Source organism: Pinus tabuliformis, chromosome 8, assembly GCF_031772625.1.
Source record: "Pinus tabuliformis cultivar Carrire ecotype Pingquan chromosome 8, CPIR1, whole genome shotgun sequence".
NCBI classification, from domain to species: domain Eukaryota; kingdom Viridiplantae; phylum Streptophyta; class Pinopsida; order Pinales; family Pinaceae; genus Pinus; species Pinus tabuliformis.
In genome coordinates this window covers 351726029-351739526 of record NC_142294.1, presented here as the reverse complement: position 1 = coordinate 351739526, position 13498 = coordinate 351726029, and the positions used below count along the sequence as shown (strand labels likewise).

The 13498-nt window shown below is 36.5% G+C and overlaps 1 protein-coding gene across 1 annotated transcript in view; it reads left to right on the top strand.

Moving 5' to 3' along the window:
* The first annotated feature begins 247 nt into the window (after positions 1 to 247).
* LOC149235590 (GATA transcription factor 26-like) overlaps positions 248 to 13498 on the top strand; it is a 224799-nt gene continuing 211548 nt past the window's right edge. The window contains exon 1 of the mRNA XM_089372158.1: positions 248 to 1522. Within this exon, the coding sequence (XP_089228284.1) occupies positions 1483 to 1522 (40 nt within the window). The 5' untranslated portion in view covers positions 248 to 1482. The remainder of the gene's footprint in view (positions 1523 to 13498) is intronic.

Below are 13498 nucleotides of genomic sequence, written 5' to 3'. Positions count from 1 at the left end.
AATTAATATTAAAATAAGGGAAAATGAAAGGTAGAAAAACATTTTTTACCGTTTTAACCAATGGCGAAGGGGTGAGAGTCTCCGGTCGCGGGAAAAACAAGGTAATTCAAAAAATTACCTTGGTCAAATTTTGAATTAAAAAAAACGGAAAACCCCACTTTAGAAAAATCCCTCATTTTCAATTCTGAAATTCCCGACAGCTAAAACACAAAAATCAGTAAAATAGATAAAACAAAAATAAAAAAATGTTGTGGTAAAACCCTAAGGCCGGAAGGAAAAAAAAAACTACGTTATCTCCGCGTGGTAGAGGTTTTATTGAATGAATGCAGTCACACTCACAACACTTTGGACCCGGAAATGTTTGCGTAAATCCCGGACAGGCGCCTCTCATAATATTTCTGCTGCTTCCCCAGCTCACGAGCTTTCATTCGGCTTTTGAATTGTGATTTTTCATGGACTGTGCTATTTTCTATGATTTTTTGAAGCCATCTGTTCTGTGTGGAGTAGTGGACTCTGGTTTTCTTTCTACAAAGGGTTTGCCGTGGCCATGTAACCTACCAGCAAATACAACCCATTAGTGTTATTTTTGTAACTTCGTGAATGAATTGGCAAACATTTTGACCTCAGAAAACCCTCGAGTCCGTACTCTTTCATATCGACGTTTTACTGATATTTTTTTTTTTCTTTTATATTGTTATAAATAATTCAAATACTTGTTTCTGCTATCCAAGCATTTACTGGTTTCTTGTTTTTTCATCTCTGTTCTTGTTCGTACACATTTTTTTGTTTTTTTGGTTCAATTTTTTTATTCTCTCCATTTATTGTGGGGTTTTGTTTCTTAATTTGTCTCTTCCAAATTCATCGTAATAATAGATTGTGTGCCCTGATAGTTATACGTTTTGTCACTCAAGAAGCCTGTCTCAAGTGTAACCCATTTCAGAGTCTGGATTACCCATGCAAGCATATAGTGCTAAAAGTGAACCCTTAGCATTTTCCCCGTTGTTAGGTTTTTATTGTTGCTCCAATAGTGGCTTTATTCTCGTTCCATTTTGACTAATGTTTCTGTACATATAGGCAGTTTATAGAACTTCTCTGGCTTATTTGCTATCGGATTAGAGCCACGTGCATTGAGGACAGTAGTTTGCTTTTTTCTTTTGAGGACGGTAGTTTGCGTTTTTCTTTTCCTTTCCAATGAATGAGTTCTGCACTAGAAAATAATTTTGCAGTGCATAGGTTCTTTTTGCAATTTCTCAATCTGGCCCATGTATTGTTGCTCAAACGTATGTTGACACAGTGAGGAATTGGTACTCTTGTCACTAGTTTGTTTCGTTTCCTGGTCCCATCCCATCCAGTGCTTGATTTGAAATTTTGAACAAACCAACAGTGTTTATAGGGATATTTTGTTATTTGCATATTACGTATATACTGGGGCAGACTGAGACATTCTCGAAGGGATCTCCAGGAAGTTTGAAGGAAGTATACATGGGCAAGCAGGGCCCTTGCTGCCATTGTGGGATATCTAGTGAGTTTTCATCCTTTATCTCCTGGGTGGGTTTTTAATTTGTACATCCATTCATTTCAGGGGACTTGGATGTTATTATTGGATGCAAGGAGATGGGTAGCATATGTTGTTGAAAGTTTTGCATGAAGTGAAACAAATAGAAATCTGAAATATAAGAAGTGTGGTGGACAAAGTTGAATCGAGGTAATGAAGCCTTGAGGCAATTAATAGCTTTTGCCCATTCTCAAAGTTGCTTAATTTTATGCATACGGGCATCTTTTGTGTGTATTGGATAATGGCAGTGATAATAATAATCATGTTGCCTGAGTCTTGACACATGCCCATTGATATCATTATTGCCAAATTAAATTGTTTAAAACCAAACACTGAAAAGGAGGTAAGGTTGTATAAAATATAAATGCAAAAGGTTCAGAGATCAAATATGGCATATGGTCAATTTAGAGTGCAGATCAAAACGCGTTGCCACCTAACCTTGCATTCTCTCACTTCGGCCCATAGCTGGTGTTACATTGGCTCTGTGGGTTTTAGCCTTCTTGGAGAGACTAATCAATGCCCGAATAATAAACGAAGTATTCAATATTATAGTACACAATTTGGACAGGGTTTAAGTTCCCATACATTTAAAATGTCCTTGTGCAGTAAGAGGTAACATAATCTACATTATCCACCAGAATCTTGAAGCCTGCATTTGGCGAATGAAACAGCTGCTTGTAAAGGCTAAGTTTCCATACAGGTACTAATCTCGTATTGCAGTGGGAGGTCAAATTGTTTGCATTTGTCCACCCTAAACTCTACAGGTTGACAAGTTACAGCATCAACTACAATACTTTTAAGATAATTATCTTCATGATTATAATCCTTCAATGCCCCTCTTGATATCCATGATACTCTTTGTTGGTCAATGAGCATTTAAGAGTTAAAATGCATGTAATTAGCCATAATCCAGCTCGCTAGTAGTTGATAATAACATGGCCAATTTACTATTTAGGCTTGCTCATTAGTTTCATAATAACATGATTTTCTCTTTAAGTTTTCCTGTAGGGGGAATTTCAAACAATGCTCATCAAAATAGCCTAACTGATGACTTAAAACTCCAAATAACTGTATAGTTATTACAAATCAAATACTCTCATGGCTTGCCAGTCTTCAATTAAATTAATGACATCATTTCTTACTATTCTTTTGTGTAGCTCCCCTGCATTTGTGCTTTTCCCCACTCCGGCTTCTCTAGGAGAATTGTATGATAGAAATCTTAGAAGTTAAGAAATGTTTGGTTACATGCGTAGCTATAACCTGTACTGCTACAAAGCACTCAATCGTGTGATCTTAAAACCAATAAATATCTATTAGATTTTTATGCATTGAAAATAACTAATACCACACTAAGGGGCTAGGCTGAAAAGGACCTATTTCTTTGAGTCGTCTAGATATAAGCAGAATATGCTGGAGTGGATGGATGCAGCAAATATAAATTTTCCAGGAGCATTTTCACAAAAGATAGGTATACGAAGAGAGAAGATTTTGACAGAGAATTGGGCACAGCTGAAAGATGCAATGACGATGTGATACCAGGGGTATTCCCCCCCGCTCTTCTGGATTTTACATTTTTTTAGAAGCAATTGCATTGAGATTTCCTGCCAGGATGTGTCTTTTTGCAATTTTTTTCTTCTTACTTTATCCTGTCATAATGTCTCAGAAAAAGAGAGATTCTCCTTTTATGTACTTTAGGTAACCATTTTATCCTTGTTTATTTCAATCAAATTTGAACATAAATATATGCATATATTTTACTTTTTACAAGCTGTATGAATTGGAATATTAACATTTGATCCACGCAAATCCCTTTCTTCATTCTTCCCGTGCTGGCAGCCCTTTTTAGGAAACTTTCAATATGGTTTGGAGATGTTAAAATGACCTTATAACTATATGATCAGCATAAAGCAAAAGTTTAGGCTTTAACACATAGAAAAACTGCAGTTTGTCTTAGTATTTTTATAAGATACTCTTGTTAAAACTGTTTAATGAAATGAGCGAGAGTAGGAGCTCCACTAAAGAGATGTTGGAAGGCACTGATGGCATGTTCGCTTGGTGCTAAATTATGACATTTAATATGTCGTAAAGCTGATCTTTTTTACACCATTGATCATCTCTTGATTATTTATATATCCTTGACATGATCTCATGGCTTCTTGAATGGAATTTTTAACAGTCTTTTGACTTTCTGAGCTATGGTGTGAAAGAAATTATCTGTTGTTGCTTTTCAATGACTATAACTTTGGTTTTTGAGTCCTTGATTATCTCTCTGCAGTTTGGAAGGTGTGTTCTTCCATGTAGCCATTTGTGCAACATCTATTGCTTGTAGCTGGTATATTGTCTATGTTGACCTTCAAGTTTTGAATTCAGGTTAATGCTTAACTTGAGATTTCCTTGTTTGGTCAGCCAGATGTTCATACATACATTTTCTGGTTTCTCTAGTTCTTATCTATTACACTTTATCCAGTGCAGTTAGGGGAATGAAATGATTTAGTGCTAAGTGACCTCTTCCATAGCAAGCCTTGTCTCGTTGAAGATTATTTTTGCCTATGCAAGGCTTTTGTTTCTTGAATTTGTAAATCTTTTATTTTTGTGCTCATGTACCATTCTATGGTATGGTGGTTTGCTAGGATTGGCTAGCTCAATTGATTATTTTATGTATTTTTGAACATTTGTTGTAATGTCAAATGTTGTTAATCCTCTTAGTTCATAGCTACAATCGAAGCTTTCTTTTACTCTTGTGTTCCATTTTTTGGCTATTTAATATATTATTATTCTATTTGTTTTTTCTATTAGTATTATCATTTATATTAATAGATTAAATATGCACAGAACTAACAGAACATCTAATTTCATTTATGTGAAATTAGAAACGCGGTCCTTCAATATGTTTTTTTTCCTTTTTCTCTTTGCAAATAAGATTGGGACTTCCTTTATATTACAGGTGGGGAAAGATACTTTTGGTGGCTAAGGATATGTACATTAAGGGCAAAGGGTTTTGGGTGAGGCGTTTCAACTTGAAACCTCGCTTTGATTTGACAAGTTCCATGTTTGTGCTTTTATAGAACAAAATTAAAAATTGTTTGCATTCTAAGTAACCAAACACATCCATATAGGGGCTGTGTCTTGTATTTTGCATTTCAGACACCAATACATGCGGAAATGTGTTTGACACATGTTTGCCACATGTCCTATTGTGAATCGGACACCTACCAAACACATGTCAGACACTTGCCCTCAACATGTATCGGAATTTGGACATATGTCCCCCATGTAAGCAACATTAAATCATGTTTTAGCCTTCTTTTTTTGTCAGTTCACTCAACAAGTTGGAGCTGTGAGGCAATTTGGAGTGCAATTTAGGGTTATTGTGCAATGCTAGAAGGGATTACAAGTGTCGAGCAAGCGGATATATCCACCAATCTTTAAGTTTATTTCCTACAACAGTCCACTTTCTTCTTCATTTCATAGAGATTATGTCTTAATCATCAAGGGAAACTGGTAAAAGTCAAAGGAAAGGGAGAATTTTTGGGGAAAGGCAAATAAACCTTCTTCAAAAAGGGTCAAGGATACAATTCTAGTTGATGGTTGGTGGGAGAGGTTAGATCTTACCATTAAGATCATGCAGCCTATCATCTACGGTTCTAGCATCTAGTATCTATCCTATTTTGTATTTGCCATTGACACTCCCATAGTAGTAGTGACTCAGTACCTATGTAATACATTTTGATTTTGAAGATTTAATGAGAAAATTGTAGTTTATGTTCTAATTTCACTTGTGTTTGTCATATTATCATCATTGATGTAGTACTAGTTGTATGCCTGAAGTTGTATCATCATCGTGTAAAATTGTAAATGTTTTAGTTTCTAAATTCTAAAGATACTTGAATCTTTGTCTATATTTACTTTTGTGTGTGTGTGTAATAATTCACTAATTTGTTCTCTCTCTCTTTCTTTATATATATATATATATATAGTGTCTGTGTGTGTGTGTGTGTGTGTCCTATCTTAGACAGTCATATTTCTGTGTCCTCCATGTTTTGTGTCATTGTGTTAGGCATGCTATTGTTAGAAATATCAAGGGGGGGTGAATTAATATTTCTTGCCCAATCAAATTTTATTTAGTTTATGCTTTCATTTCAAATTTATCTGATCCATAGTTTCATTAGCATCACAATGTGATATAGATCTGAGCATGTTTAGTAAACCATGAGCAACATTAAACATAATAACATGTAAATTATAATAATGCAACACATCGTCACATAGGGACATTGAATTTTTAGGTGGAAATCCAATTTGGAGAAAACCACCACTGCTATTGTCTTCTGTTTTTTTTATTATTATAAAGAGAATATTTCATTACATCTTGCATTGGTGTAGACTCTTACCAGTGTGCAGACTCTTACCTGCTGGAGGCTACCACCTCCACAAAGTTCTCCAACTATCACTGAAAAGAAGCTACTACTCCCTGATCAAGTTTACCGGTTACTACCAGAAGGAAGCCCCTACTCCTTCATTGAAGGCTCCAAACCTCAGTACTGATGTGGACCACGTTTCAAAATATTTCACACTAGATCTACTTGACTCAACCACAAATCTTGCAGGTCACATTTCATCCAATTTTAAAACTAGACCTACATCAACCATTATGCTCAATCATTGAGTAATTGAATACCAAGATACCAATTTGAAACAAATCATTGATCAAACAAATATGCTCAATAGCCTAGGTTCATCAATTCAAATACCAAGCCAAATATTAGGGCTCACTGTCAAATACCAAGCCAAATCCTTTTTCAGCAACACTGTCAAATATCAAGCCAAATCCTTTTTCTCAACAATAATGACAAATACCAAGCCAATACTCATCTATCATCATAAACATTTCTTGTATATTTCATCAATGCCAACACCCTCCTTGCAACCACTTTCCAACAAACATGTTACAATTATGTCAACAACATCCCTAATGCAATAACCAACAGATATTTCAATACTGATGATAAATTTTAATCTCATCAATAGGTATCCATATAGACGAGCAACAATATCACATAAGCAACATAAGTCTCTGTCTTGCATACAAACTTTGTCAAAATCATTGATCCCTGCAATCCTTTGTCATAGATTTCTGAATACACATTAAGACACTCATTCAAGGCAATCTCATCATAACAATATCCACTTTCTACTGCGTACATGTGATCTCCATGTTCACAACAAAATCAATTATCCTACCATTAGGATCTCAACACAATACATTATGTAACATAAGTCATCTCTGAATGCAAACTATCATACTAATCTTTGTGCACAATGATAATACTCCGTTAACTAGGCAAAACACTGATCTCAATTCACCAAGCATCATTTAAGTCACTGTAATCAAGCAAACAAGTATAGATCCAACATGTAGGTCACTGTCACTGCAACAAAACAATTCATTACACTCTCGACATATAGATCTTTGCCCTAGCAAATCAAACAATTATAGAACAAGTAGTAGTAGCTTATAGATTTATGCAACACCCTCATAACAGTGTCAACATAACCTTTGCATACACTGTTAAAGCAACACAGTGATTTCTGCATATAGATTTCAACACTCAACATCTGTCAAAACTAGGAGCATACATGAATCCATATCTCAAGTGTGACAAGAATAAATTAAGCACATAGTGTCAACATAAGTCTCTGTCAAACTAAGTAGTTCAATCAATCACAAAGTCAGTGATAACTACATTAGCTTCAATCCTTCATATCCCAGCGCACTAGACTAATCTCAGAATCATATGAAAGTGATATGAGGCTCACATCATTAATTAGATTTTTGGGATTTGCAACACATGGGTTAGTCTCTACAAAATCCCTCCATCCATTATGTTCTAGCATCAGATAACAAGTATTAGCAAGCTAAGTTACTCAAACCATCTCAGGCAAACAAATCTCTGCATTCAACAACGCTGCAAATAATGAGTCAGGAGACATAGGTCTTGCAATGAACAAGTGAGAAGATACATGCTCTGTTTCATACAATCTCTCTGCACATATGTTTCAGATCTTTGCATTCTCATAATCAGATATGCAGAAAAAAACATGTTAAGGCTTTCAAACTTTTACCAAAACATTAGATCTTCAAGTGACAAACCAAGCAATGAAGATATATAATAGATCTCCTTCAATCTCTCATTGAGGGATAGATCTGAGCCTCCTCCTTGTGCCTTGGTGCACACCTGTTCGAGACAAATCACAAGCAACTCAAGGAATGCACACTCACTTGATCCATCTCCTTGTCTTTTTATAGCCTCTTTGTCTTGCCAATACCACAGGCAAATCCAATGGTTTTGTTGATAGGAAACTTTGACGGGATCAAATAGAAGTTACTTGACCTTCCACACACAAATACATTAAGCAAATCCATGGTTTAGTCAAAGATTTTTATTTTTCTACTCTTACAGGCAGTAATGCACCTCTCCCCTTCGGGAAGTGAGTTAGCAACGTTGGGCTTAGACATGAAACCCGCATTAGCCTAGGCAATAACGCTCCTTCTGCGAAGAAAACCTGCGTTACCCTGTTATCAAGCCCCAAAACGCAATTGAACTTTGGTCAAAGCTCCTCCAACTTCTGGGATGCCTTCTCCGGCTCCTATAGGACCTGTCCAAGCTTTGACAAGCTCAATAATCATCAAAATTCTTCCTCAATCAGTCACCTGTGTCTCTTTAGTTGTCTTGCCTACAATTTCACTTACAAGCATCAACAAACCTTGTCCATCTTCTTGTAGCTTTTCCACACCCTGTGCAACCTTTTACAACTCCCATGCAATCATCAAGACAAATGCAAATCTTTTGCAATCATTAAGAATCATCATCCGTCCATGACCTAGCTAGGCGCATCAGTTCTGCATGCTTACCAACAATGTCATAGTATGACAAGGTCATGATGACATAGTGTGACAAGAGTGTTGTAGTGTGACAATATTATGATGACATAATGTGACAAGAGCACAATCCTATGTTGACATCCAGGCATCCAGGTTGACATCAAGGCCAACACATTAGCCATAATGCCAACAACTATTTGACCTTTGGCCTTGAAAATGAAAGTAGAAGCCATGAAAAAGAGATATATCATGGGTTGGTCCATGGTCCTTAACCTTTGGCATATAAAAATGTCAAAAAATAATAGTTTGCAAGGAACTTTGTTGGTAGCCACTAAAAATCGATTGAAAAACATAGAAATATTGGTGTATAAGGGAGATATGACTCGGGGCTATTTGGCGTTGTTGTCTAGTGAGATGGGGTGTAGTGGATCTTACTCCAATGGTTTCTTGTTGCCCTTTTCTTTTGCACCCACATTTGAAACCATGTTGAAGCCCCAAATGGTTTGTATGGTAGTCTTTGTCGTTCAATTGTTGTAACTCCATACTTCCTTGCAATGTTGTGTTATCTCCTTTATCCATAGCATCCATATGATAGGGATAACTTCCTTCATATGGCAATACAAATCCACTGTGAGGGAGTATTTGGTAATCCTACTCTTTGAGAAACCTGTATTAGGGACAATGATGGCTAACTTCTCATCAATTTTGGAGCTTTCATTAGCTCCTCTCTTTTAGTTGACTTTTCCCTTGATCTTGTGAAGTTGTTGGATTGTGGGAGTTTTGTGCTTATCATTGAAGCCTATCCCTTTTGATAGGATTGATAGTCAATGCAAAAGAGTGTTTTTCACGAGGAAAGAAACCAACAATTTAGGTTAAACATGATGCTTGAAATAAGTATTTTGCTTGGAAGAGAGAATCACAAAACAAAATACTCCTTTTAGAGAAACAATTTGACAAAAAACTCCTTTTAGAGAAACAATTTGAATGATCAAAGGAAAAGATTGACCATTGACAAATGACAAGGTGAGAGCAAATGAAGAAATTTCCACTCTCTTTGCTATTAATGAATATGTGCAATGAGGTTTTTGCAAAAGTTATGAAAAAACCTTTCATACTAGAACTATGAGGAACTCTGCACAATTGGTATATCTATAATTGTTGGCAAAGTCTTGGTTGCCATGCATGCTTTGTGCATATAAGTCTCTTAATTGGTTTATTTGTGGTTTTTTAATGGACAAATTCTTGGGAACACAAAACAATTATTTGCCCTAGTTGGAAACTTTGCCATTTATTTGAATTGTTTTAGGTGTTGATATGTTTGACATGAATTAACAAGGTGTGGCACTTGCATGTAATTGGATGGTTAGATCATTTTTTGGAGACAATGTATGCATTATGCTCATAAAAGTTCAATGAAAATGAGCATTTCTTAGAGTTGAAAGATGGAAGTGACTTTCCTGAATTTTGCTACATTTATGTTGTAAATGTTCATGGGGGAGCCTATAGCTCCATCAACCTCCATGAAAGCATTAATATTGAGCCCAATGATGTCTTTTGAAGAATGGTTTAGGCTAAGAAGGTTGGGCTAGATTATAATGAGGGGAGATCATGTGCTCCTTGTTGAACATCTAAAATTGCTAGATCCCTAATGGAAGGGATGAGTTGTCTCGATAAATCAATTGTTGGAGCTAGCGTATCTAGGTGACATCATGATAATGGTCTTAAGGCCATTGAGAAGGAGGGCATTGTGTGGTTGGTCTATTGTCATTGGTGCCTGTGACTAGAGTATCTATTATGTGGTTGAAGCTTTCACTAGTTGAAGTACATTAAAAAAGGATATAATCAATCTAATGGATTTGGATCTAGAGGAGTCTCATAAGGCTTGTCATTTGAACGTAAATGCCTCTTAAAGATAGAGGGTTAAACATCTTTAGTTGGGGTTTTGGAAAAAGATAGCAAAGGTCACTTTCAAATCTATGTGAAGATGATGGAATCCCCCTTGGATCTCATAACAAACAAGACAATTGAAAATGAAATCTCGTCAATCGGACAACCTCTACCTCTTGAAGAGAACATAGCTAATAGATCCCATCCATTTGTGAGATATTGTGCTAAGTCTTTAGTAGCAACTTATGAGACTTGAGAGGCAACACTTGAGAGGACTTATAATAAGACCAAGGAACTAGTTTTATTTAGATGGTTTGAACTTTGGACTAACAACAAGACCATCAACCATTTGCAAGATATGCTCAAAGTAGAAGGCCATCTTAGGGCTAAAATGTTAGGAAGTAGAATTAAGTAACACAAATAAATTATTGATAGATCTCATCCCTAATTACCATATTAATCTCCCTTCTAGGTGGAGAAGGTCATAAGGAAAAAGGAGCATATATAAGGCGTGATATAGTCAATGAAGATGTCGATAGTTTTAGGAAAAACAAAAATGTTGAAAATCTCACACCATCTCTACACTTAGAGACCTGGGAAGTGGTCTCATTGAGGAATGAAAAGCCAAATATGGGTGCATTTCCTAGCATGAGGTTGAGTCACCCAAAGACCAAAGTCTATTAAGAAAACAAATAATCATGGAGATGCTCTAGAGACAAGGGCTATTTTTCAAACTTATCTTGGACAATGTTTTGTGGAACTTTATGTTTTCGATGGATCGTAATGATTTGGATTCTCTTGACTAGCACTTGATCAACATCCCTAAGCTATGATCACAAACATTAGAGATGTGGAGATCAACATGCTTAGTAATTATGTCAAATAATGCATCATCAAAGGCATATCCTAAAAGTATATCTAAAAGTGCCAACGCTTTAGCATAGATAAAGATGCATAACCTGTTGGGAGTCACGATCAACATGGTCACGCTTGACCTTCTCAGCTCTCAGTCATAATGCTCACACCACTCCAACGACCTCCTTCCGTTCTCTAAATGAGACAACTACATCACACTCAACACCCTGACATTTCTTTCGGTCAATTACACATGGCTTGAGGAGAGATCTCATTAACTATTACACAACTTTAGTTACTCTTACACGGCTTGAGGATGTATTTCTTACCATGGCTCAGGGTCACATGTACTAAGGCGCTAATGAACAAGTACTCTGTTATCCTCTGATACGTAAAAACACGATTTTGAGGTAGCAGTCATGTGATATAGAGAGTTGAAGTTAAGGGTGTGACACAAATAAAATTTGGTGTTTTGGGCGCCAAAATTTGGTTAAGTGACGAAGGTTGTTATGGTTGCAATGGTCGAGTCTAATTGATATTGTCAAGATAGAATTTTACTAGGGGTAAAACCAGAGTTTGATGCCCATTGTATTGGTGTACAAGTTGCTAGAAATGGTGAGACGATTGTTTGAAATGGTTTGCTTTCGGTTTAAAGATCAGAGTCCGAGAAAGCGCCAAAATGAGCTCAGAGAGATTAACAAAAGAACTGTAGTAGTGAATCTAGTGCAGTGAATGAAAGCTAAATGAAGTTGGTAAGCAGTACATCCTTGAGTTGTGTAAGAGTAACTAAAGCTGTGTAATAGTTAATGAGATCTCTCCTCAAGCCATGTGTAATTGACTAAAGAAAATGCTTTTGTGTTGAGTGTGATGTGGTTGTCTCATTTATAGAAAGGAAGGAGGCCAATGAAGTGGTGTGAGCGCTGTGACCGAGAGTCGAGAAGGTCAAGCGTCTAAGAAGCTCGAGCGTTTGAGAAGGGTAAGCGCCTGAGAAGGTTGAGAGTTGAAAACGTTGAGAGTCAAGAGAGCTTGATGAGTGATAAAAAAGATGGAGTTGTGAAGAAGAACATAGAGAAGACTGATATGAAGTGATGAGAAGTTGCTACTGATTGAAGGAAAAGCAAATCTGAGTGCTGTGATAAGATTGGAGTATTAAAAGAGCTACAAAGCAGAGACAGAGGCTGAGGATGATGAGCTATATTATATGATATTAGGCTGAGTGAGAGTGAAATAAAGAAAACAACATATTCAATATAATAGAGCACCTGTGGATCTGAGTTTGATAATGGATGAAAAAGGGATCTACATGGTCCAGCAGGTTGGTGCTTGCACATTAGGGATTCAGTGCTTCCTTCAAGTGGGTGCTTGAGAAATAACTTGGGGGTCTGTGCCTCTTGCAAGTAGTGGCTTGCAAATCAGGGAGTTGGTGCTTCATTTTGGTTGGTGCTTGTGAAATTTCTGGCTACCTAGAAGGTGCAATTAACCCAGTTAATTATTTCCTGTTACTTATTCACGACAAATTAATTCTTTTGCTAGAAGTAATGAATAACAACATCAAAAACACCATTCACAAAATAAAATTACAGGAAATATACAAGAAACCAATCACACAATTTACACCAGTATTTTTGGACAAAATGTCCCTGGAAAAAACCTAATGTGGGGCAAACCAATTTTCAGATATGAGCACTTTTTATTAATATCTTCAACAAAAAATGCTATTGAGAAATTACAATTGCTTGCCTGACATTGGAAAAGCTCTGACAATATTTTATCTTCACGTCTGAACAAATCAAATTGGGAAACTTCATTGTCTTCCTTTGCAGATCAACTCTTCCCTTTCGTGCAATTCACACTCCCTTCTTCCAATCGCAGTGGTTAACTGGGAACTTGCACTGCCCTTTCCAACAATTCGCACTGCCTTTGGGAAATCCTTCTAGGAAGCTATACTGCCTTTAGCAACTCACATAGGCCACTTACACTACTTCCAAGAATTTGCACTGGCAATTAAAAACTCAATCTAGACCTCTAGCAACTCACACTAGTAAAATGGCAAACTCGCACTGCCAAAATCAACCTCTTTGTGCAGAAATAATTTGGCCCTAATAAACTCCCTCCGGAACTCAGAAACTGGAAATCTATCTGATGAAAATTAATCCCGAAATTATCTCTCCTCAATCACTGTTGTTGAAACCCTTTGGTGTCTTCTGTAAATCACCCACTCAAAGTGTCTATATCTCCAATGTTGCTCATCGATTTGCCTTTATAATCTCTTATTCACAAATGAATGGCCACAATTAGAAGTTCACTTGATCCAATCG